The 26,938-nt window shown below is 46.9% G+C and overlaps 1 protein-coding gene across 1 annotated transcript in view; it reads left to right on the forward strand.

Annotated features, from left to right (window-relative positions):
- The window catches only part of SIPA1L2 (signal induced proliferation associated 1 like 2), a 222,484-nt gene that overhangs the window by 187,076 nt on the left and 8,470 nt on the right, over window positions 1–26,938 (forward strand). Inside the window, exons 12-16 of the mRNA XM_082424966.1 lie at window positions 179–613; window positions 5,330–5,554; window positions 7,688–7,841; window positions 10,150–10,369; window positions 18,807–18,938. Coding sequence (XP_082281092.1) covers window positions 179–613; window positions 5,330–5,554; window positions 7,688–7,841; window positions 10,150–10,369; window positions 18,807–18,938 — 1,166 coding nt within the window. The remainder of the gene's footprint in view (window positions 1–178; window positions 614–5,329; window positions 5,555–7,687; window positions 7,842–10,149; window positions 10,370–18,806; window positions 18,939–26,938) is intronic.

Consider the following 26,938-nt stretch of genomic DNA (forward strand, 5'->3'; position numbering starts at 1 on the left):
TAAGATGAATGATGGGAGGAATTATGACTCAGGGGGACTTTTGCATGAAACCAGGGTATTTTTTAAAAGGAAGTTCTTTCCTTGCCTCGCGCTGACAAGCGAGCAGAAGGGGTTTGGGTGAAATCGTCTGGTTTGTGGCTTCCTGAGTCTCGGGGGGAATGACCTCTTCGTGAAGAAGCAAAGCGCGGGATTTGTTGGAAGCCTTCCCGTTTCTCTTTCTTCTCAAGGTCGGAGAGAAAAGCTGCCCCAGCCATTCCAGCAGCAACACGCTCTCCAGCGACACCTCTGGCAACAGCGACGACAAGCACTTTGGGTCCGGGGACCTGATGGACCCCGAGTTGCCGGGGCTGACGTACGTCAAGGGTGCCTCCACGGACAGCGGCATCGACACGGCCCCGTGCATGCCCGCCGCGGTCCTCGGCCCCGTGCACCTGGCGGGCGGCAGGTCCCTGGTCCACGGGCAGGCGGACCAGTGGGCTGACTCGGACATCCCAGGGCCCGACGACGAGCAGGCCAAGATGTATGCGGTCCACGGCTACACGCCCGGCATCTCCGCCGGCCACGCTGCCGACGGCAGCCTGGGCGACCTCAGCGAGATCTCCTCCCACTCCAGGTAAGTCACCGCGCCGCCGGCGGCGCCCGCCCCGGGCACCCTGGGCGCCGTCGCCTGCGCTGGGGTGGGAGAGGGGCCCGAAGGAGGACCAGCAGACGCCTGAGGTCATTGTCACCCGTGTGCCACGCGGCCTGACTTCAGAGGAAGCGCTTGCTTCCGGAGTCTCCTTTGAAATGTGCACATGCATACGTTTGTGATTCTATCTTCCTTTCTCTTGAAAGTTGAGAGAAAACTAAACAGAGATGCTCATGGCCCTCAGCAGACCACTCATCTCTCTCTCCCAGTTCAATCTGTTGTCCCTGATTGTCAGGAGATGGCAAGCTGGCCAGCGCTCAGGTGATAGTAGACAGTGACGGGTGGCGGGGGGTGGCCTCTCGTCGTCCCTCTGAGGGCCCGTGCCCCGCTCTCCCCTGGTCCGCGGGCCCCCTCTCAGTGGAAGTATGTTCACATTGACAGTCCGATTTTTAAAAAAAAGACTAGCTAAGTTTAAAGGAATTGTATTCTGACTACAGATGTGCAGTATATAGTTATGAGTAGTTTTTTTTTTTTTAAACATCTTTATTGAAGTATAATTGCTTCACAGTGGTGTGTTAGTTTCTGCTTTATAACAAAGTGAATCAGCTACACATATACACACGTTCCCATATCTCCTCCCTCCCGCATCTCCCTCCCTCCCACCCTCCCCAGTTATGAGTAGTTTTAAACTCCTATTTGACATATGTCTCTACAGTGACTTTAAAACTCATAACTGGTGATTCCTCCCTTCAAAGACCAGGCAAAGAAACGCTTTCATTCAGGTTTGGCCGTGCGTAGAATTTACTGCACACTGACGGCCGCTCTCCTTTTCCTTCCTGTCTCCAAGGCCTTCCCTACCTTCAGCTCTGAGTTACTGTCTGACTTTTCCCTAGAACTCTTCTAGCTGCTGGAGGGCAGTCAGGTGAACACTGATGGGAACCATCCTTCCAGGTACCTGAGGCCGTGGCGGGAGAACTTCTCCAGCGATGGTGCTTGAGGCTGGCCGTGGGGTTCCCAGCGCCAGCCTCTGTGCTCCTCGGCCCCCTTCACCCAGGCCGAGCCCGCTGCCCTCTGACCTTCTCCCCGTCCTCATGCAGCCGCTGCTGAGCCGGGAGGGACGAACCGACGGGCAGAAGGGGGAGTAGCTGTGACCACAGAGCAGACACGTGAATCACTTCGGCTTTCCTCTCAGTCGAGGCCGAGACCTCAACAGCGGTGCTGTTATTTTCATGAGGGATGTCATGTGATGTCTGATCTTGTTTGAAAAAAAGTTTTCAACTTCTAAGTCCCGGAAAATTAACGTAAATTAATTTTTTTTACACAAATCTAAAACACGAGGGTGCCTGCACACACGTGCTCACCGCCGCCTTTCTGCTTTCCTTTTCCTGGCGCTAACGTCATCATCTGTGTCTTACATTTACATCATTTGTGTCATTCAAGGGCATTTATGTGACAGGTTAAAGAAAGCTGCACACGAATTAGCTCACACAGCAAAGGTAGTATTTTGGCTTATGTAACCCCACAGGCCAGAACTCTGAAGGTTCTGCTTGACACAGCAGCTCACGTGATGTCACCTGAGACCAGGTCCCCCCGGTCCGTGGGCTCGGCAGGGCTGCCCTGACATCTCAGCAGTGAGAATGGCTGTGTCACCTGCTGTGTCACCTGCAGGCCTCCCGTGCTCGTGCTCCCCTGTCACAGCAAGAAAGTGCGGATCTTTTCAAGTTTCTGCAGACATCCCCCCCTGCCCTGCCACCAGGGTCTCTTCACGTGTTCTTGGCTTTAATCACTGTGCTTTGGGGGCCTGGGGGTCAGTCCTGCCAAACCACGCAGCTGGAGACTGGGGAAGAGAGCCACTTCCCCAGAAGAAAATCAGAGGATCGTGTCCCTGGGAGAAGGGGAAGCAAATGCAGACAGGGCCTCCTGAGCGCCCGCCGTAGGCTCTGTCTTCTTCCCCTGCGCAGACGGAGTGCAAGATATGGAGACTGTTTTCAAAGTAGAGATTCCTATTACTTTTGACCAATTCTCTTTAATAATTGGACTTTAAATAGGTTTAGTACTAACTAAAATAACAGTTAAGTCTTATCAGTGGCTTTGGTTACCTGAATTATTCCTATCTTACTTTCAGAGACAGTTTTTAATCGGCCAGGCTGTCAAAACCATCTTGGGATTTTATAATCTTCTGGTGTCTTGCTCAAAGTGTAGAAGATTTTGTAAAATGGCTGATTTCCCGATACCTTGTTAGAGAGATGTAATTGGCATCACAAACAGAATTTTGTATTACCGTTGAGGAAAATTTCAGTGGAAACCGCTTTCAGAGCACCTTCTTTTATGAATAGAGTCAGGATATTTATAGGGATTTGAAGTCAATTTTCTGGAACACCTTAAGCATTCATTAATGTAATGGGTCAGACTCGTAGAAAGCACAGGAAACTGCTAGATTGCACTTCTGGTCGATGTTCCTTCTTTCCACCCCTTCACACCGGACGTGTGCACAGCGGTTGTGGAAGGGCCATGTGCTGAGTGAGGGGCTCCTTTCCCATCCAGGTGCCTTTTTCTTGCCCTTCTTAGTTGACAGTGACTTTAAAGCCGCATTTCAACTCCACTTGCAGGCTTTTGCTCACGTGGAATTCATCATTAAATTAACTCTTTTGAACACTTCCTCCTGTCTGTCCCCTGACCCATATGGGAGAGCTAGAGAAAATAAGATTTCAAATATTCTAAAGTCGTTTTTTTTTTTAATTTTAAAATATTTAAGTATTTTTAAGTGTTATCTATTAATAGCTTACATTTAAAATAAGACTTGAAAGGTCAGTGTGTTGAGGTAAAAGGAACTTTGCTCATTAGTGCACAAGGGACCCACCTACCGCAGTGGTGCTGAGACTCTACAGATCCTGAAATGCCAGGACCCAAACTGGGACACACACGCCTTGTGATGATGAGTACCGTCGGCCTTTGGGTGTGTGGTCAGCTCGGAGCTGAGGCCCACTGCCCAGGGTCTCGGTTGTGACAGGAGAGCAGGAGAGACTCTTAGGGGCCGGCATCAGCGCCGGGCATCCTGGCTAGTCACCCCTCCACCCCACGCACTCGTGTATCCCACCATGTTTTAGCTGCTTCTCAGCGCTCAACCCTGGTTGACATGGTGTGAGCTCACTGTGTACCTCACCCCAGGCTGCTGTCTCCTCTCATCTGGAGAGCCTGGGCCTGTCTCCTTCACTCTGTAGCCACAGCACTTAGTACATACAGGTCCTCGAACTTGACAAGCATTGGAATGTTTGTTGAGTGAAGGAGGGAAGTCTAAGAAGACTGTTGATAAATGCGTGTTGATTGAGTTGGTAACCCAGTGCCTTGGGGAGCCTAAGGAAATAGGAGGCACAAGCCGGCCGACTGTTCGCAGATCCCAGACCGTCCATGGCACGTTCTGAATACTCTGATTCTGGTTTTTCACCACCAGCATCACTACCATCCCCACCAGCTCCGCCACACACGCGCACGCTCCCGACAGCCATCCAGGAGTAGAGCCAGCGTCAATTATGTGTGTGGTGCGATTCCGGGATTGCACTGAGGACTGGGAAGGGGGACTTAGGACTCCTGAAGACAAGCCACACTGGTGTGAGGGGAGGATGGGGGTGGAGGGAGGGGTGTGCAGGAATCACCACCCATTAAGCGGCACAAGCACATGCCTAGCCGGCTCTCCTGCTACTCCAGGCTTTTAATTCAGCAAACCCGTTTTGGTTGGTTTGTTTTTTTTTTTTTCTCCTACGAGGGCAGGGCACTTAGATAAGAGCTCAGAATACAAAGCAGTATTCATAGGAGCCTAACCAAGCTTTTGCAAAGTGAAACAAATCCACTGCCAAAAAACCAAAACAAAAAATCCCGTGTTCTGGCTTCTCCTGTAAATGGCTCATGTGATTATCTGTTGTTTACACTTATTCGTGTCATCATACTGTTTACTCTTGGTAAAGGATTGGGAGCTGGCAGTGAGACTCTAAAATAAGAACGTGAGTCTAGAAGGAAAGGATTCATGAAAACCTTATTGCCCACATTCTAGAATGTTGATCTGCTTCAGAGGAAACCTTTATAACAACGTTACTGCTGCTAAACACGGGTTTTTGCCACGTTGCCCGTCAAATGGATTCGATACATTTGTTCTTAGAGTTTAACTTTAAAATATTTTACTATTGGGGTCAAAGACACTTTTAATCAAGCCTGAATGAGGAAACTGGAAAAGCACACCGGGCTTCTGACCATTGCCCCAGGTGCTGGCTAACACTGCGCTCTCTTCGTAAGAGGCTCCCATTTTTGCCCGTCTGGTGAGCGTGCTCTGATATTCTTCAGTGGTTTGCACTGGCATTTCCCTGGGGATGGCGGAGGTTGAGCCCTTCCTCTTATGTTTATTCACCATTTGAGTTTCTTTTCTTTTGAGGCATCACTGTGGTGCCCATTTTTCTATTAGATTTCCCCTGACTGTGCTTTGAACATCCTTCCGGCCACAGGCGTACAGCTTTGCATGTGAACACCCTTGGCCTGTGGGAAGCAGGGCGTTCCAAAGGCACGTGGCAGAGAGGCGGTCACGTCTGCCCCCCTCTGCCCGATTTTGCTCACAGAGAAGGACAGGAGTCGTGCGTGATGGCTCTGAGTTTGGCAACGTGCCTGCCCCGCTGAGATCTGATTGTATCACAGCTTCTGTCTTTTTCTCCCCAGTGGTTCACACCATTCAGGAAGCCCCTCGGCTCACGGTTCCAAAAGTAGTGGGTCTCTGGATACGTCCAAAGTGTACATCGTGTCTCACAGCAGCAGTCAACAGGCCCCGGGGTCCGTGTCCAAGGCCTACCACCGGCAAGGGGCTGTGAACAAATATGTCATCGGCTGGAAGAAATCGGAAGACAGCCCGCCGCCCGAGGAACCCGAAGTGGCTGAGTGTCAGGGGTAAGGCGTCCGGGGGGGGCTCTTCTCTAGGCAAACCTTGGGCATCTGGGGCATGGACCAAGCTAATGTATTTTTCCCCCCAGTAGAAACAGGTTTTCTAAAAAAAGAGTAATCGAGAAACATCTTGGTAAAGCTCTTTAAATGTTGGCATTTATATTTCTCTTTAAAAGTCTTCTCTTTCCTTGATGTTCTCATATAAAATTAAAACAAATTTCTTTTTTTTTATATAAATTCATTTTATTTATTTTTGGCTGTGTTGGGTCTTCGTTGCTGCATGCGGGCTTTCTCTAGTTGCAGCGAGTGGGGGCTACTCTTTGTTTCGGTGTGCGGGCTTCTCACTGTGGTGGCTTCTCTTGTTGTGGAGCATGGGCTCTAGGCGCACAGGCTTCAGTAGTTGTAGCTCATGGGCTCAGTAGTTGTGGCTTGCAGGCTCTAGAGCGCAGGCTCAGTAGTTGTGGTGCACGGGCTTAGTTGCTCCGTGGCATGTGGGATCTTCCCGGACCAGGGCTTGAACCCGTGTCCCCTGCGTTGGCAGGCAGATTCTTAACCACAGCACCACCAGGGAAGTCCCTAAAACAAATTTATGTTCCTTGCTTTTATATTCACGTACCATGCCCTGCTCACCTCTGTACATCCTCGTGACTCGCACGTAGTAGACCCTCGGAGCATACTTATCGACGTATCATTTGTCAATTTTAATAAAGTCACTAAGTTAGCAGGAAAAGAGGCTAGCAATTTTTACTCAAACACAGAGGGAAACTGGAATAGTGCATTTTATTAGTGATTTTCGGTATTACCTTTTTATCCCAGCAGTTACTGACGAGACCTGGGTTTGTTTTTTTCTTCCCTGCGTCTTTCCCAAAGCAGATAGGGCCTGGAGCTCTTGAGCATGTCCACCCCCGAATCTCAGGGCCCACGTCTGACGGCCTCGTCACAAACCCTCCATGGTGGGTCTTCCCACGGGGGTTCCGTGCAGAGCCCCCATCCCCCGGGTCTTGGGTTCTTTTTTAGCTCCCAAGCCAACCACATCTTCAGTCACATTTAAAAGTTTTGAAAGCTTCTTCCCCAGTCACTGCTTTCACGTCGTCAGCGCTGCTGCTACTTACAGAGCCGAAAAGTTCGGGAAACCTGAACAAAGCAAGAGCCGTAGCGAGTTCCGATAAATCATTCTTAATTTTGAGCATGTTCGTGTGAGTTTCATATCCTGATAATTCCCCAGTGAGCCGTCACCCTGCAACACAGTAGCCTGGCTTTGGAGATGGGGTCATCTCGGTGACGCAGGACAGTCACACGCAGGTCATCCTCTGCAAGCTGCCGCCCTGGGCCGTGGGTTCCTAGAGCATCATGTTTCAGGTCGTGCGGCCCGTCCGCCTCTGCTGACAGTACGGCCCCTGGTTCTTCACCCACCGTGTCTTCAGGAATGTTCCGTGGCTCAGATTACACTTGCAGACCAAACCTTTTAAAAACGACTCCCCAGTTTTCTCCCTGGAAAAGAGCTGAAAACAGTAATTTGGCTAGACAGTCTTTTGTTGTCCATAAATACATTTCTATATACTGATAATCAAGGGGGACAGCTGCTTTATTTATACAAACGGCTTTGCGAAATGGCTGATAATAAAAATGCTTGGCATGCACCCGGATGGATTACTGTTCAACATCAGGTTCCCCGGGGTCCGGCTCTCCGTGTTGCAGGGTGGACTGTGCGTGGGGTTGCCCAGCCGCAAGAGAAAGGCTCTCTCAAGCTCCTGAGAAGCACCAGGCTTCCTTCAAAGAACACGGGATAATCTCTGATGAATTATTGAAACTGTGTTTTCTGACACAGGTTAGGAAAGGGAGAACACAGCCTTATTGGAAAAGTTGGCTCTATGTTTTCTCCTCCAGGGCTTTGGGGATCTGATTTGTTTCCGCATTATTCAGAAGCCTAAGTTTGCACTCATTTCACAAACGTAAGATGGCATGGGGATCTGGGAGAAATGCAGCAGAAGTGAAATGCAGCTCAGTAACTTAGGAGAGCTGTGTGTGAATGAACGTGGTGGGTGAAGCTGGGGACCGGATTTTAATTCACAAGGCTACAGGCGTTCTACAGATAAGCTGACGACTCGTCTTCAGTTTCCTTCTGCCTTGTTTCACCAGGCTGTACGGTGAGATGGGTCTCCTGTCCACCGCAGCTCAGCAGCAGGCAGTGGTGGGAGATGACGTCTCAGAAACTCACCACGTGCTCTCAAAAGAAGACTTTCTGAAACTGATGCTTCCCGACAGCCCCTCAGTGGAGGAGGGCAGGAGAAAGGTTAGTGACTTTTGTGTAGCTTTGAAGTTACTGGAAACACTAAGGAAAAGCCTAAAGAGACGCCAGGGCTTCCAGAGTTCTCCCACATGTGGTCTCTCTCGTGATCCTACCCACAGCTCTGTGCCCGGTTGGCCATTTTCACTGTTATTCCCCCAGGAAGCAGAGTGAGCCTGGGAGAGGTCAGGAAGGGCAGCTTTCTAGACGGATAGAGGAAGCTAGAGGCAGGCGGGCCTGGCCTCAGCTCTCGGCTGCAGTGACCATCAGCCGTGTGATTTTGTTCATGTGACTTAATCTCTTGGCCCAGTGTCATCCTCTGAAAAAAGGAAGCAATGATAAATGTACTACAGAGTTACAGCAAAGATAAGAACCAACTTCACAGAGGACCCGGATATAACGGGTCATCAGAAATAGTAGCTGTTAAAATTCACACCGCCTGACTTTTGCTCCGGAACTTGTACCGAGGATAGAGTTCTCCAAGCCAGCCTGCTTGGGTGTAATCCTGTTCCAGAAATGGGCTGGAGTTAGGTACTCTGCTGCCTGGCATTGTAAATCAGATGGCACTTGCCCCGTGCTTGTAAAACCGTGCCCACTCACAAGGAAAGGCCACGCATCAGTCTCACAAACCAACCTCACATTCGAGGGCACGGCTTCATTACCATGGCGCAGACCCTCGCTACCGTTAGATGACTTTATTGTCCTTATTAGTTTTAGTTTTATTATGTAGTATTACAGTCTCTTAAACCACTCTGTTAAGTAATGGAAAGTATGAAAAAGGACTCACAGGTAATCTAGCCCAATCTCCTCTTCTGGCAAGTAACTGATGCCCCAACTGATGAAATGTGACGTTCTCATAAATATTTGGGGGCAGAGTCAGCTGTGGAATGCAGGCCTTTCTCCCTTCTAATTCAGCGCTCTCTTGTCCAAATGAAAAGAAAAGAAAAAAGTCAGGCATGGCCATCTTGACTGATCCGGATAAACAGCAAGTCTTTGTGCTGCCGTCTTCCCTATAATAAAACAATGCTGCAATTAACCTAATTGTGTTCTTAGAATAACACTCTCATGAGATACTACCTCAAAGCCGCTTTAATCTAATGGGCCTGTAATCATGTTCTGAAGAGCCTGCTGGTTGTGTGTGAAGAGGGAATCTCGGAGGAACTCAACAGAATGAGTCTTTTTTTTTTTTTTTTAACTTGTATCAAATCACGTATATGGTACTGTATAAGCTTGGGTACAGGCTGTTGTACCGAAAGTGCAAATAGCTTTTCTTTTAATAGGAACAAACTTCTCCTTGACATGTGTTTTTTTTTCTTCTAAGACAAATCGCCTTCTTTTCATAGTGTAAACTTAACTTTGCAGTTCACACACACGCTGGTTCCCATTCATCAGCTGGACAGACTTGACAGAATGAAAGGAACACATACAATAGAAATACTTTTAGCCTTCTGGCTACATTCACAAACGTAAATAGCCACTTCTGTATTTGCTTGATGCAAACATTCCGGCTTTTACTATTATTGATGTAAAAGGAATGTGGTTCAGGATATAGAAGAAGTTGGAAATTCAGATTTGATTTAATTTTTCTTGAGTGTTTGACTACTCGCTTCTTTAGTATGAATTTTCCCTACCCTATCTGTGATTTAACACGATAATTTTAATGGTTTCTTTAAATCTGGTTATGATTGATTACTCTAACTCAATTCTCAACAACTGTAATAGACTTCTGTGAGTGAAACTTTGAAGTATGTAGACAGTAAGACTTTCCTGGACCAATACTGTCTTTCTTGAACCTGTGTGTGGCTTAGAAAGCTGCAGTGCTCAAAAATTAATATTATTATTATGACCTAGATTAGGTTGAACCTCGCATGTAGTTGATTGGTACAGAAATCACCTAATATTAAAACGTAGTCGTTTCCAATTAAAATCAAGCCAGCACTAGGTGTGGTTTTGAATAGCTGTTGCCTGAAACGGCAGCGTTCTGTATTTCCAGAAGCTGCCACAGCTAAAGGGTTATGGAGTTTCCATTTAACATTTCAGAATAGAGCTGTGCCTGTCTAATTCGCGGTAACATTTCACAGAACGTCAAAGGAGGAAAAGAGCCAAATCCAATAACTGCAGGAAGCCCTTGCGCGTCTGCCTCGGTGACCTGCGTGCCTGGTGTAGCATCCCTAGGCTGAGGCTCTGCGCACAACTGCTGCTCAGAGATGCTCCCACGGTGGTACGGGACCCCGCCGAAGTCAGTCAGATGAGTTTCACGCTGTCAGCTTTCTGACATCTGTCTTCCCTTCCCTCCTCCTGTCTCAACCCCTAGTTTTCGTTCTATGGGAACCTGTCCCCACGGCGCTCGCTGTACCGCACCCTCTCGGACGAGAGCATTTGCAGCCACCGGAGGGGTTCTTCCTTCGGCAGCTCCCGAAGTTCCATCCTTGACCAGGCCCTGCCCAGTGACATCCTGTTCAGCACCACCCCGCCCTACCACAGCACCCTGCCACCCCGGACCCAGCCGGCGCCCAGCATGGGAAGCCTGCGGAGTAAGTGCCCGGGGTGGCCCGAGCTGTCCTCGTGGGCTCTCTGGGGTGGGTCTCCTACGGGGGTTGGAGGGACTTGTTTATTCTTTAAACTATATATCATTTGGTGGTGTGTTTTCTCTTTTAATGATTTTTAAAAGTGATAAGAGCCCCAAAGTGGACATTTTTTAAAAGTTGAGCACTACTACCAATTTTTCAGAAAATTGAAAAACCCATAATAAACGTTTTTAGCAAGTAAAATAGTGACCTTTATACTCAACTCAGCTATTACATCTATAAAGAAAAAAGTGTCTAAACCTGATAAAGAGAAAAGGGTGCCATGGTGGTAGATTTTCCGGTGGGCAGCATGCAGGGAGGAAGATTGGTTTTCTTGCCTCCTGTGTCTGTTTCTTCTTGATCTTCCAGATCTGGTGAAGGCGAAGGTGGCAGGTGGGCATCGGGACACCTGGGTCCCAGCCCTGGCTCTTCCCACGTGGTACCATGTCCCAACACTTAGATTCTCTGTGTCCAGTTCACTCCAATTTATTGGCCACAGGTTGACTAGATAATTTCCAGATGATTTTCCTTCAAATCCTAAAATCTTTCCTTTTTACATAGTGTTAGTTTCCTATTAACGTGTCAGTGTTGAAGGGTGATTTTTTTTTTAACATTAGTTAGCTTTATTTCCTTTTTTCATAGTTAATTTCTATTGTACAGGATGAATGAGGATTAAATCAGAAATATATTCACTGTCAGGGTTTTTTTTAATTTCATCGTAGAAAGCATTATCTTTAGAACCAATTTGAACTTCATAATACACATATAAGTCCCAGGCTAAATGAAATAAAAGTTCTAATAAGCTTTCTAATGTTTAACATAATTGGAAATGAACCTTGTCTCATAAAATTCTTAATCTATTTCTTTAAGTAACATAATATCCTGCCTGTTATGAAAAGTCCATTTGCCTAAATTGGAGAAATACTCCCTCTTGATAAAGGTATGAAGGTCAGACAGACATATTCTAATACCCTAATATTTCTCCAAATGTTTGTCCTTTTTTGTAAATAGGTAACTTTAATGGCCTCCTAAAGCTTTCCTAAAACCAGTAAAACTCGATTTTCTTGCAGATGTCATATCTTCCACTTAAAAATGCTTGAGGTATGACTGTGAAATCTACAGTATATATGTTACTGTAGTTCTTACATTCTACCTTTCATTTGCTTCCATGTGGAAGACACACAATTGACCCTTGAACAACACGGATTTGAACTGTGCAGATCGACTTACACACAGATTTTTTTTCCATGTAAATATCACAGTAGTGCATGCTCCACGGTTGGTTGCATCAGGGGATGCGGCACCTCGGATACGGGGGCCAACTGTAAAGTACACGCAGATTTTCCACTGTGTGGGAGGTCGACGCCCCTAACATCCACATTGCTTAAGGGGAAACTCTCTATCCTTTTTTTGGCTTTGCTTTTTTTTTCTTAATAAACATCATTTACTTAGAGCAGTCTTAGGTTCACAGCAAAAGTGAGCGGAAGGCATGCAGACTTCCCGCGTACACACCCGCTGCCCCTACAGGCGCTCAGTCTCCCCCGACCACAGGGTACATTTGTTAGAGGACACTGACACATCTTCATCACCCAGAGTGCATAGTTTGCATTGGAGTTCACTCCCGGCGTCGTACAGTCTATGTGTTTGGACAAATGCATGATGACATATCTACCACCGTAGTATTTTACAGAGTATTTTCATCTCCCTAAAAAGCCTCTGTGATCCACCTGTTCATCCCTCTCTCCCTCTCACCCCTGGTAAATCAATCGTTCTTTTTTACTGTCTCCATAGTTTTGTCCTTTCCAGGTGTCATATAGTTGGAGTCATACAGGGTGTAGCCTTTCCAGAAATACATTTAATTTTCCTCCACGGCTTGATAGCTCACTTCTTTTTAGTGCTGACTACTGTTTTATTGTCTGGGTATGCCAATTTATCCTTTTTTAAATTTTTATTTATTTATTTATTTTTGGCTGCATCGGGTCTTCGTTGCTGCGCGCGGGCTTTCTCTAGTTGCAGAGAGCAGGAGCTACTCTTCGTTGCGGTGCGCGGGCTGCTCATTGCGGTGGCTTCTCTTGTTGTGGAGCACAGGCTCTAGGCACGTGGGCTTCAGTAGTTGTGGCTCACGGGCTCAGTAGTTGTGGCTCACGGGCTCTAGAGCGCAGGCTCAGTAGTTGTGGCGCCCAGGCTTCGTTGCTCCGTGGCATGTGGGATCTTCCCAGAACAGGGCTCGAACCCGTGTCCCCTGCGTTGGCAGGCGGATTCTTAACCACTGCGCCACTAGGGACGTCCCTGTATCCTTTCTTAGTATGTTCAAAGGTACAGTGGAAACAGGCAGGATACACTCTCCACTATCCAGGTTAAAAACTGCCTGACTTGCCTTCATCGTCTCTTCCTCTGGCAAAAGCAGTAAGAGTGGCCCTTGCTGTTTGCGCTTCTCAGATGAAACCTTCTTATTTGACCACGTGACTCCTCCAATTTCTAAACTTCACAACCTACTCAGAAAAAAAAATTCTCTAGGTTTGGTGGCTCAAATGACAAAATATAAATAAGGGAGCTGGGAGTAATTTGAATTAATGTGTCTCCCCCAAGACACTTCTGATTCCCTCCTCCCTGCCCACCAAGAGGTTCAACTGCAAGGATCTGGTTGTGCCTGGGACCCCTGACGCCCACACTCACCTGTGTGGTTATTACTCCTGTATCTGCTCAAGGCGGATTTCAGTCATCTTTTGCTTTCTGTGGTTTCTGGTCACTCAGCAGAGCCCCTGTGAGCAGATCTCGCTCTGAGAATAGTTCCAACAGTCTGACCCTGGAACAAGCCAGAGAGTTGACAAGTGGGAGCTTGTGGTCAGCAGATGCCTGTGAGCGAGAAATGAGGACGATTTGGGGTCGCCCAGGCGTTTCTCTTAGCTTCTCAGAGACTTAGCTTCACGAGAAGACTTGCAGTGGAAGTTAGGTTAGTTCTGCCAGAGCGTGTAGCTCTGGATGCTTCAGTAGCTACAGAGGTTGAGCAAGAATATGCAGAAGGCACACGTATTCTCCTAAAGTTTCCCAGGAAGCATCTGACCTTCCGCTCATAGAGACTCATTTGGATCTTGTTCCTAATTTGGAGCAAGGGCAGCACGGGGGAGGGTTGCCAAGCCCACCTTTTCACAGTGAGCCTCAGGAAACCTCATCGCCGCACCTTTTCTCCATGTAGTTATCAGTCACCGGCTTCTCGTTCAGACAGTTTTAGCTTTTCCACGTCTCAAACTTGGGCCCGTCTCAGAATCTCTCTTCTCCTGAGACCAGGATCTTAATCCAACCTTGGAAGACAGATGACACTTAACAAGCACACTTTGGATGCGACTCATGTCATGGCTCATATATATTTCCTGGGGGCGGTTTGGGGGTTCCTGAATGTGCTGTACCATCGCGTCTTCAACTTGGAGGTATAAAAATATGACCAGCTGGAAAAACTGAACAAATGCTGAGATCTTTCTGCATTGCATTTAGGGCCTTTGTTTCCATCATTGGTGGATTTCAGAGTAAAATTTCTTTTGGGGCCCAGGTAGAAAAAAAGAATTAGGGAGTGACCATTTTGACCCACAGTTCACAGGCCCGAAAACCAATGATACTGAAAAGCGCTCGTAGTATCCTTGTCTCCTTGACCATGTGGTTACCTGGCTTTGTTCAGTGCAGTCCCAAGCATTGGCAGGTTTAGAGCATGTTTAAAGAGAATTACTGGTTTTTTGCGAAATGGAGTTTTATGAAACTCTCCAAGGAATGGTAGAAATCTTCCTATGTGGGTAGACTAACAAGAGTTCTTAAATTTTGAAAAATAAAAACAGGGTATTAGGCCTTCCCTGGTGGCGCAGTGGTTAAGAATCCACCTGCCAACGCAGGGGACACGGGTTCAAGTCCTGGTCCGGGAAGATCCCACATGCCGCGGAGCAACTAAGCCCGTGAGCCACAACTACTGAGCCTGCGCTCTAGAGCCCATGAGCCACAACTACTGAGCCCACGTGCCACAACTACTGAAGCCCACGTGCCTAGCGCCTGTGCTCCACAACAAGAGAAGCCACCGCAATGAGAAGCCCGCGCACCGCAATGAAGAGTAGCCCCCGCTCGCCGCAACTAGAGAAAGCCCGTGCGCAGCAACGAAGACCCAACACAGCCAAAAATAAATAATAAAATAAAATAAATAAATCCAAAAAAACCAAACAGGGTGTTAGGTTCTGTATGTTCCCAAATCCTATAGTTGTGACCTAGGCCCCTCATAAAGGATGCATGCTCCCTGAAGTTTAAAAGCGAGTTTTAGCAGAAATAAAAGAAATTAGTGTTTTCCTTATCATTTAGTAGCCACTGAAGATGCCACAGACCCCAGGTGCAGACTTAGTGGTGTGTGGCCGGCAGAAGAGTTGCCCTTGCTTCCGCTGGCATCGCAGACAGCATCCGTGGCCATCAGAGGAAGAGTGTTCTCCGACTCTGTGTGGCGCTTCTTTCTCTCTTTTTCAAATGTTCTCAGTCTCCACTGTAATAAACATCCACTGGTTTCTGGAGGGTCATTGTGAAACCGCAGCTATCTGACCACCAGGAAATGCTAACAGGAAGGCCCCTCCACATTTATAACAACAGTGAGAAAGTCAGACTCAGTAAAGCTGGTCCCCGCGATTTCAGGGTCGGGATAAACAAACAGGAAGCCCTAAGATCGATGTCCAGGCCAGTAGAGCAGAGGCCCCGGCAGCGGTGCCTGGACATCGGCTGCCCTTCAGAAGCCACGAGTCGCTTTCTCTCCTGGCTTGGCCAGAGGAGCAGCGTGGGCCTGAGAGAACTGGCCTTGAAATAACAGGCTTTGGTACCTAAGTCGCGCCTTTTCTGCCCCATCTGGAAAGCTCAGGAGACAAGCCAGTTACATCTGCTACAGTCACACCAAGCGCAGGGGCTGGTGCCTGTACGCACTTTCCCAGACCCCAGAGCGACACCACGCTCCTGTGGGCTCCTCAAGGGCAGAACCTGCGCCTTAAGGTTACCCCATCCCTAGGTACTGGTGGGACCCAGGGTACAGCAGGTGCAGAGTAAACGTTGCCTGGGTGATACCTAATGCCAGTTATAAGTATTATAAAGAATTTTTGGTGGAGTCTTGGACCAGAAAGAAAAAGAAGCTAATTTTTTTTTAATTTATTTATTTTATTTTATTTATGGCTGTGTTAGGGTCTTCGTTTCTGTGCGAGGGCTTTCTCTAGTTGCGGCAAGCGGGGGCCACTCTTCATCACGGTGTGCTGGCCTCTCACCATCGCGGCCTCTCTTGTTGCGGAGCACAGGCTCAGCAACTGTGGCTCACGGGCCCAGTCGCTCCGCGGCACGTGGGATCTTCCCAGACCAGGGCTCGAACCCGTGTCCCCTGCATTGGCAGGCAGACTCTCAACCACTGCGCCACCAGGGAAGCCCAAGAAGCTAATTTTTTTCCGATTATATGATTTTCCAAGCATTGCAAAAATTTTAGGTGCTTTTTTTAAAAAAAATTTTATTTTTTAATTTTTTTTTTACAGTTAGGTCCTTGTTGATTATTTATTTTAAATATAGCAGTGTGTACGGTGCTTTTCATTTTGATAATTCAGAGAGGAACTTAGGGGAATTCCCTGATGGTCTAGTGGTTAGGACTCTGAGCTCTCTCACTGCCGAGGGCCCAGGTTCCATCCCTGGTCAGGGAAGTAAGATCCCGCAAGCTGCATGGCATGGCCAAAAAAAAAAAAAAGAATACAGAGAGGAACTTGGGCGGCTCCTACTTCATTTAAGGTGACACTCCTTGACACTGGTATCGTCCTGCTTACCGAACGACGATGCATTTGGACTTCAGTCCGTGCTTTCTCGGAGCTCTGCTACCGGAACTGCTTTTCCCCAGGCAGCTGCTGCTGGGCTGTGTTTTGGTGACTGTCGCCTCCTCGGACAGGCCTCCCTCCAGCATGCCACTGCTTGTATGATCTTGTTCATTTGTTTCTTCCCTCTCTCCGTGTCACTTGTCATGTAAGCTCTGTGAGAGGGTGGGCCTTGTCTGTCTTACCCACTGCTCCGCCCCATCTTTACACATACAGTAGGCATTTAACAAACACACCGTAGACGGGTGAGTGGATAGTACTCCAAATAAACTCTTGAGGGAGGGAATCTTCTCCAATTTACTAAAGCATCTTTGCCAGTTCCATAGTGTCAAATAAACACGAAAGTCCCATTGACAACTGGGGGAGAGGAGGGACTGTTTACAGTAAAGAAGAAATATCCCTCCTTTTGCTTCCTGGTTCTCCATAGAAGTTGGAGGAGGTTAGAAGGATGCCCTGGGTTTGCCTCTGGTTGTGACAACCCCCTGCTCTGGGGGTCGCTAGGCCCACTCACCCCACACACACTCACTCTGGGCAGGAGCTTCCCAGCCACCAAACTTCAGACTGGTGCCACACAGAGTGAGAGCTCCGATCTTTAACCCAGGATGGTCAGGGCTCCTTTGTCAGTCCCCCGCTGGGCATTTGGGGAAGATGCTATTTGAGCTTACGAACGCAGGAGGGACGGGAAGAGGGGACAAGGGACTGTAGCCCAGCCCCCGTCTCTCGCTGCCTCTTCCCCTCTTGCCCTCTGTTATTTTGCTGTCTGCCTTGACTCCTGTTAGAGCCAGTCAGGGCGTTGTCTGCTGGCGCTGGGGAGAAAGCAGACAGTGCACAGAATGTGTACCGGGTTTGATTTTAGGCTCTACGATGCCAGAAGCTCAGGTGAAGGATTATTTCTCTATAAAGGCAAAGAAAATCCTCAGGTTGACATTTCTTAGCCATACATGACCAAGAGACTGTACTTTCGGTAAAAATGTTCATTCAGCTGAATAATTTTTCACTCCCTGACGTTTTCCTCTCCAGTGAGGGAAGGAGAGGCAGGGGGTGAGGGGCGTGCCCCATGCACACCGGCTTCCAGCCGGCCCGGGGCGCCCTTCCCAGAGCTGCGACACACACACCCCTATTCCTGACCAACTCAGCTGCAGGGAAATCAGTGGCAAAAGTAGTTCCCACCTAGTCAAATAATTTATTTTCACTTGGTGCAGAAAACCTGCTTTAAGCAAAGCAGCTGATGTGTTTGAGAGACAGGGGAAGTGATTGAGGGTCCCTGGGCTTCCTGACCCTTCTCTCTGTGGGGGGAGGGGTTGAACCTTAAATTCTGGGTGAAGACGGGACCTGGGCGGGGTCAGCCCAGCCTCTGCCCTTCGGTGCCTCCCTGGGTCCAGAGGGGTCCGTCAGGAGAGAAGCAGACAAGGACAAAGAACCTCACACATAGAACACGCTGGAGCACGTGGAGAGGGAGGGTGGCGGGAACGGTGTTGATAAAATACCCGTTACTGGTTTCCCTTCAAGATGGAGGGGCGATGGTTCCACATTTAAGTGTGTTAACGTTAAAAACAGAGTGGCTTCATCGTTAGCTGCAGTTGTTAGAGGTAGGCTAAGAGCTGCACGTGGAAGGTGCTGGGAAACGGAGCATTAGGGTCCTTCAAGGACAGATCGCAGGCACCCTCTGTCCTGGTCCAGGTGCGAGCATTTCACAGTTTCCGCAAAGGATGTGGGCGCTAAAATTACAGGTGCACTTGGTTAATTACATCCCTTCCTTAATTGCGGGCTCAGACGGCCAGGTGGTCATTATTTTGATTGGTCTAATTAGTCAGATGTGTCCGCGAGCAGCTGCGTACCACATTCTGGGCAGGTCCAGGAGAGGCACCTTAGAGAAGGTCCAGCCTTTGGGAAATTTGTCCGCAGATGCGTAATGAGTTCCTAACAACCAGTATGGCTAGTGACGTAAACGCTTCAAGTCCCGTGATGAGAATTTAAAGAAGAAATGTAAAAGGTCCGTTTGCACAGAGAAAGGGAGACTAGCAAACATTCAGTGCCGGTTAGGGAGAGGGTTTTGGTTTAGCCAGCGATCAAGCTGCCTCATTAAGTCAAAAGAGTAATCCAACCACCATTTTTGTACATAGCAAAATGTACAAAAGAGATTGCACCGAACCGTTTTTACAGTAGAGGCTTCAACACTCTTCCCATAGGGGAAGGTCACCCCAAGGGAAACGGGAAGTGATCCTGAGGGTGGTCAGACTGGGGTGGTGTCCTCGGGAGAAGCCCAGCCGGGAGAAGCTCACCTCTGCTTTTCTGATTCACGTGAAGGCTCAGTTCTGATCTTGCACCCAGCCCCTGCCTGCTGGCGACCTCTCAGTGAGCCTGGAGGTCGCGGCTCTTTCACAAAGCCCCTCCTCTCGAGCGCTGTGTCTCTTGGGTGACTGCGGTGGTATGTCTCTTTCTTTCCTGGCACAGGAGATCTTTCACAAAAAGCCCCCTGGGCCCCTCCGAGGGCACGGCCGGTACCCGTGCTGTGATCTGACTGACACTCTGGTTTTGTTTCTGTCTAGATGAGTTCTGGTTCTCCGACGGGTCCTTGTCAGATAAGTCCAAGTGCGCAGATCCCGGCCTGATGCCCCTCCCAGACACGGCCACGGGGTTAGATTGGTCCCACCTCGTGGATGCTGCCCGGGCATTTGAAGGTAAAGACTCGCAGCCTCTGGGGCCGGGGCAGCGACGCAGGGATGTCCGGGTTAACGTCTGGATGCTCTGAGCATCTTCCAAGAGGAAAACCAGGGGATGGCTTGGGCTGAGACCGAGGGCCTTTCCTTAGGGAGACCCAGGCACGCAGGGAAATAGCCCTGGGCAAAGGGCCCCAAACCTGCTTCCAGGTCAGGCGCCAGCTGTGACCTGGCAGGCGTCACTTGTCCTCTGACACCTGTGTTTTCTTACCTGGAATGTAGAGGTGGGGATCTAGGCCACAGACTCTATCTTTCCTCCCAGCGTGATGAGGTGAGACGGGAGGAGAAGGCCCTTCAGAGGTCCAAGCCCCCCGGACAAGCACAGGCCTGGGCGTCTGGTGGCTTGGGGTCCCTGCAGACTCTGGTGTGGCCTCCTTGACACGGCGGGTCACCCTGCACAGGCCCCGGCTTCCTCCTCTAACCATGTGGTCAGGATGGTGCTGGACTGGCTGATCTCTGGGGCTCTCTGGCTGTCACACTGCCCTCCACCATCTCTGGAGAATGTTTCTGTGAATTTAGGAGGGGAAGCTGCACCTTTTCTCCAGCCTGCAGGTAAAGGGGGCCACGGACAAGGGAGATGCTTGCCTCCCAGGCACCCTCTGGACCTTACGCGTGGGTCCAGGGACCCCAGCGACCCGGATTCAGACTTTCTGCCATTTGCTGCTACATTGTCTCCATGACCACAGCCTCTGCACCTGGGTGACCTGTCTGAGACTCCCCTGTGTGTCTTCGTCTTCACTGCCGCCCCCCAGGGATGGCCATGGCCACCTGAGTGGCCCTTTTCTCTCCCTCTCCTTTGACTCACCCGCTCTGGTCCTCGGTTCCTGTCACCTGTGATGTGCAGGCTTCAGGAAAGGTATTCAGATTCCTTTCCCAGGAGGGGCAGGTGCACTTTGCAGTAAGGCTGCTGCAGAGTGTGGAGGTCAGCTGCCCTGACCGCCTCTCTAACAAGCTGCCCTGCTAGGCAGTTTCTCTCATCAGTTGGGATCAGTGCCTCTGGTCCTAAGCACCATTTCGGGGGGAGTCTGGGGGAGGGTTGAGTCGAAAGCTACTCTCAAGCTAATTCAGGGACACGTTAATTCAGTACAGGGACGTTTAGCTCTGGTAGTTGCGGGGACGGGGAAACTGTTGGGAAGAAACTCCTGCAAAAAGCATAGGCTGTTCCTGCTCCCTTATTAGACAGAGTACAACTGTTCTGGGTTTGCTGCTTTACAGCAAAAACTTGAGAATGCCCCCATCTGCTTGGTAATGCAGCCTTCATCTCTCTCAACCAGAAGATGGGTAGAGTGCATTGTAACAGCCCTCCGAACACTGGCCCGACGTGACCGAGCCCCAGAGGGCACGAGCACAGTCTCACCTCTGTCCAGAGCAGCCCAGGCAAGAGAGAGCAGCATTTTCTCTGGCCTGTTCCGTGCACACTGTGGTCTTACTGCCCGAGGAGAGTGTAAGAACTTCTATTCTGTCTTCTCCGTTCCCCCACTGCATAAATATTAGCGTAGTGCTTACCACACTGAATTCTGCATTATTCACATCTCTGTCTCTTCCTATTAGATGATGAGTTTCTCAAGGAAAGCCTGCTTCTCCAGTTTATCTTATCTTTATTGATCAAGCGCAGAGCAAGATAACCGAACGGGGAGAGCTCGTACAAAGGAGCCAGTAGGTCCAAAATGCACAGGGCCCTGTGCACCCTTGAGCTGTCTCAGCCCACAGCATAATTTTTAACCTCTGAGGTCCTTCTGCATTTTGTGTTCATTTTTCTGATTTAAAACAACACATATCACTTTGTCTCCACCCTCATTTGTGTCTTTGCTTGGCTCCCTTCCACCCCTTCCGAATAAAATCGCTGCTATGAAGTGGATTTTTTCAGGGAGCTGGGCTGCAGGTGGGAGGGTGAGAAGGCAAAATGGTGCAGACAGCAGTGACTGAATTGTCCATCCAGGGGGGCTGCGGTTGTGATCGCAGCCCTACAGCTGGGCTGCTGGCCTTTGGACAAGTCACTTAGCTACACGCCTTGTGCCGACACTGAATGTTGGACACCAGTCCTCTAAGGTACATGCTTGTGTTGGGCTTCAGCCTGCTTGTCTATGAAATGAAGACCTTTCCAGAGAACCTGGAAGGCTTCTCCCAGCCCTACCCTCCAGTTCTGTTCTTCAAGGTGTTTCTGAGCTGGAGTTAGAGGCTAGCTGGGAGTTGGCATCGTCAGACAAAGGAGGAAAAAGCACAGACATCCCATCTAGCCGGTGCCTCAGGGGCAGGGATACCTAAGTTCAACCGAAAGAATGTGGGATTCTATTTGCAGGGGGAGAGGACTTTGGTTACCTGACCTGTCTGAACTTTCCAATCAACATTTTATAGAAAATATGGAAAGAGTTGAGGTCGTGTTTAAAAATTTCAGTTGTTTTCGGTGCTACTCCGTAGGGTAGCATGCCACCTTGAGACATTAGTCAGCGCAGGAAAATTCAAGAATTTGCAACTCCAGACCTTTGGCTAATCAGATTCTTTTCTATCGGTGTCAGCTCCGCTGTGACGCAAGTTGGTACGGTGGTGACCAGGCGTGATCCATCCCCTTAGCACTTCTTTAAAAAATTTATTTTATTGAAGTATAGTTGATTTAGAATGTTGTGTTAATTTCTGCTATACAGCAAAGTGATTCAGTTATACATATATACACATGTTTTTTCATATTCTTCTCCATTATGGTTTATCACAGAATACTGAATATAGTTCTCTGTGCTGTACATTAAGACCTTGTTGTTTATCCAGTCTATATATAATCGTTTGCATCTGCTAACCCCAAACTCCCTGTCCATCCCTCCTCCATCCCCCTCCCCTTTGGCAACCACAAGTCCGTTCTCTCTGTCTGTTTCTTTTCCATAGATATGTTCATTTGTGTCCTATTTTAGATTTCAACATATAAGTGATATCATACAATATTTGTCCTTCTCTGTCTGACTTACTCCACTGAGTATGATAATCTCTAGTTGCATCCATGTTGCTGCAAATGGCATTATTTCATTCTTTTTGATGGCTGAGTAATATTCCATTGTATATATGTACCACATCTTCTTTATCCATTCCTCTGTCGGTGGACATTTAGGTTGCTTCCATCTTGGCTCTTGTGAATAGTGCTGCTATGAAAATAGGCATCCCCTTAGCACTTTAAAGAGAAAGGCCTTCACCTAGATGACCCAGTTGCTCTGCCTGTGACATGATCTTTTTGTACCAATTCTCAAAGCCATTTCTGAGCTAGACTCAACATCATGAAGAAAAGATAGTCCAGAAAATCCCCATGTGCCTGTTAAATCATTACAAACTAATAAAGGCAGTTCAAGATGCCTTATTGAGCTCAGGACCCTCTGGAAGAAGGCTGTGCCCATACTTTGACATGAGTAGTTAGCACATTTGAAAACAGGCTTTAAAAAAATGGAATGTATCTGCCTATTTGATTGAGATACCACATATAAGTGATATCACTTAATTAGAATAAGTTATAGTAGATGAAGTCATTAAAAGTTGTCATATCGATTTCCCTGAAAGGGTATATATATAATAGAATTAGGACCTATTTCTAATAAAAATTAAGATTTGAGAGATACCTTCAAAGCCTAACAAAGAATATCTACTTTATTCCAAATAGTTGCATAATACTTTTTTTTAAATTGAAGTATAATTGATAGTTGATTTACAATGTTGTGTTAGTTTTAGGTATACAGCAAAATGATTCAGTTACGTGTGTATAGAGATAGATAGATAGATTCTTTTTCAGATTCCTTTCCCTTATAGATTATTACAAGATATTGAGTATAGTTACATAATACTATGCCAAATAGTTACATAATACTTAATGGAAAAAAATGTTTTTAGTGTTTTAAGTAGATCCCTTAAGTACAGAAACTAAACAAGGGTATCCTTTGAGACCGTGTCCTCTGATTTTGTATTGGAATCCTTGACATTTAAACAAGCAATGAAAAGAAAAAGGGAATAAATTTTGGAAGTAAAGAAATATTTATAGATATGATTCTATATCTAGGAAATATTTTAAAAATCAAAAAGAAATTATTAGAGATTATAAAATAGAGTAGGTAAGATATTTTGAAATATATTTCATATTTTTATAAGCCTCATTTCAAAGCATTGTTAATTTTTTCAGTTATCTATTTCTGTATAACAAACCACCCCAAAATTTATGGCTGAAGACAGCAATGGTTTGTTATGTCTCATGATTCCATGGGTTGGCTAGGCTCAGCTGAGTGATTCCTCTGCTTCCTATGGTTTCAGCTGAGGTCACACATATGGCTATATTCAGCTGGAGCTCAACTGGGTCTGGAGCCTTAAGGTGACTCCACTCATGTGTCTGTACCTGGAATAGCTGGGGTTTAGCTGGACCCTTGTCTCCAGCGGGTAATTATACTTCTTCACATGTGGCTTGAGGAATCAGGAGACCATAAGCAGAAGATACACCGTGTTTCAAGACCCAGAACATTATATCCACCACGTTCTATTGGGCAGAGAAAGTCCCAAGGCCAGCCCAAATCCCAGGATGGAAGTAGGCTCTTCCTTCTGGTACGAGGGGTGGCATGTGCCCACAGCCATCTTTGCAGACAGCCTTCCACCTAGCAGTCATAAAGGACACCTTAGGTTACATCAGCAAGATCAAATTATAAATTCCTTGGGAGTTAGCCATCATTAGAATTATAATGAGAGAAAAGCACTGGACACTTTGATACCTGAAAAGTTCTAATATATGAAAGGATAGGAATGGATAGAAAGCACATGGGAAAAAGGAGAGCCCTTCCTGAGTTAATTCACAGACTTCGTACCATTTCAGTTCAGATATCTAAAGGATATTTGCATCCATTTGGAAAACAGATGAACAATGGTCAGCATAAAAGTTTATTATAAATCAATAGCAATAAAGCAGCATAATAACAATTCAAAAGATAGAAATGAGTCCTTTTGAAGGGAAAAAAAAAGAGCCTAGGCTGAAATCTGTGTATATTTAAGAGTTAAATGGGAGTGGAATTTATGTACTCCATTTGGATTTAGGAATTAGAAAAGTCAATTCTAGAAAAAGTAAAGACAGAAAGATTAATGTTTTGGAAGCATGCCAGTGCCATAATTATGGAGTAATGAGAGAACATACAAAAATGTCATATGACCAGATAAAAGTATTTAAATATTTAGATCTTTTATGAACCTGGATGAGAACATTAAAATAAAAGGGGAAGCAGGGGAACATGGGAAAGATTTGTAATAAATGTGATAGATAAAACCAGGGTATCTCCAGTGAATGAAGGAACATGACCCCCCAAAAATGCCAAATGCCTGATAAACAAACGGTCAAGTCATGTGTCACACAGTCCAAAAAGAAGGATCACACAATAGATGACTTGAAAAGTGTTCAACCACACATGTAAATGTAAACAGTAATGAGGTACCAGCTCACTCACACCTTTTGAGTATGAAAAACGATGCAGCAGCTCTGGAAAGCTATGAAGAATGCTCACAGCTGGTATCATTATAAAGATTATAAAATGATCCATCTTTGTGTTCAAGCAATATGACAGTACATAACTAGAGCCAGAAAATGTACCCACCCTTTGACCAGAAATTTCATTCCTGAGAATTTGCTTACTGGCAATGATTTAAAAGAGTAGAAAAGCTTCCGACAGAGAAATGCTATGCAGCATTGTTAAAAATTAATTAATAAGCGAATAGATAGGTAATGCAACTCTACTCCAGAAACCAGTGTCTAAAAATTGAGAACTCGGTCATAAGCTTGGGAGAGAGAAGGTGAGGCAAGTGCCAAGTGTGTTTATCACGACAGTCCACGCCCCTCACTCCCCTCTCCTGTGACAGGTTTGAAAACTGGCGGAGTCCCAGTTCTGGCTTGTTGTCACGTGGGCAGTTGTTACGTTTAGGGGGGAAGGGTGAGATGTGACCCTCGGCCCATCAGAACTCCTCCACAACACCTGTCGTCAATGTTATGCACTGAGACCATCATTTGTCACTTCCCTTATGACATAAAATAATGTGAAGTATAGAGGGACCGAATAACACAGAGAGGTCCCATCCCCCCAATATGGTCAAGTGAACAAACCCAACTAGCAAAGCTGGCCGTGGGTCGGACAGTGAAGCCGGGGAGGGGAAGTGGAGTCTCTTTAAAAGTTCTAGGATTTGAAGTAGTTCTCTTATCAAAATACCAGAGGTTGCCAGTCGGTGTGTTCTCTGCATTTGTTGAGTGGATGATGTTGTCTTAAGTGGAAACAGGTGTCAAAGGCAACATTATAAACTGGTGATTGGAGACTCCCTGCGTGTCAGTGTCCCGCGGGGTCCCCACAGGCCTTTCCTCCCCTCAGGATTTCAGCTCTTTCCCGCTGGTCTTAACTGTTGCAAGTGGATGTGTGTGCTCGTGACACGTGCAGAATTAACTCATTTGTCAGGCACCGCCATGGGAATGAAAGTCCACATAAGTGTATTTTCTGAAAAAACGGAAGTCTACACTTTTATTAGGTTCCCTATGCCCTTGGTTTCTTAAACAGAGCGCAGTAAGCATGCATGTTTATGATGAGAACTTTTTCGGTTCTGAAGCTTCAGCTTAAGTTTGATGAAGTTTGTTAAAGTTACTGTTATTTAATCGCTGCGTGGATATAAGCATAAACAAAACGGGACACACGGTAAGACTCCTAAGGTTTAAAAAAACAGAAAAGAAAAGAAAAATGACAGCTACTTAGATGAAAAAATGCACAGTTAATTTACTATAGTAGATTGACTTAAATTCTCTCAAAAGTAAGAAAATTGTTTCGGACCAAACGACAATAGTTGTATCTTAAAAGAATAAATCCAGAGCTTTTCTTTGTTCATTACTCAGATTCTAGACCATTACCTTGCGACGTTCATCAGTAGGCTGCAAAAGGCTAAACCAAGGTATTTTATGTTTAAAAACGTTTTTTTCCTGGCGGTCAGTTAAATAAGCTACAATTTGATAAGCGCAGCTGTCAGAAACAGAACCTGTGATTTTCTACCTGTAGCTAGAGAGCCCCAGCTTTTCTGTTATTTGTAGTTGTAGCAAAGACATATTAGAACAGCCTCATTTGTGGAAATGGGTTTAGTTTAATTTAGCCTCACACCTGCGTGTCCCGTATGGCATACATCTGGCATACGTTCTCCCGTTCTACACCCTCGGCAGACATGACTAGTTGATCAGAGCATCCGTCCCTCCCGATTCAGGCCGGGACTTACAGATCTCTGACAGGGGCTCCACGCAGCTTGCCTGGGGTCAAAGGGATTATTTGCAGGCAACTGTTGTGCCCTGTCAGCTCTAGACTGATATGAAATAGTCTGCTGACTGTTCATCCTCTTGTTTAGTGCTAAATGCACTAAAATAAGAAACTGACAATAAACAACAAGGTCCTGCTGTGTAGCACAGGGAACTATATTCAACATCCTGTAATCAACCATAGTGGAAAAGGATATATATATATATAACTGAATCACTTTGGTACACAACATTGTAAATCAACTATACTACTCAATAAAATAAATTTTAAAAAAGAAACTGACGTTGAAATCAGGTTTTTTTGAAGATTATTTCAAGGGGAGGATTGTTTCCTGTGTAAGCCATGCCCTCATGTCCCCTCTTAGCCAGATTTGCTTGCACAGGAAAAAGAACAGAAAGGAAAAAACCGAACAACACGTAGAGTGTGGGTGATTGGGTTTTTGCTGCGCTCACCATTTACATGAAGTTCATACTCCGAGCCTCCCTTTTCTTACAGTTTTGTCTGTGCCTTTTGGTTCAATGTCAGTAATTACTTGGTTACTGAATATTTATCACTACAGAAATAAGCTGTGGAGGAATAAAGCTCCCACTGGAAACTGTCACTAAGATTAGCTATTTTACAAAGGAGTTTAGTGTCTGTACTTAATCAAGTAGCGTTCTGGTTGCATTTCAGCCTCCCAAG

This window comes from Balaenoptera physalus (genome assembly GCF_965194825.1).
Source record: "Balaenoptera physalus genome assembly, chromosome: 14".
In the NCBI taxonomy this organism is placed as follows: Eukaryota; Metazoa; Chordata; class Mammalia; order Artiodactyla; family Balaenopteridae; genus Balaenoptera; species Balaenoptera physalus.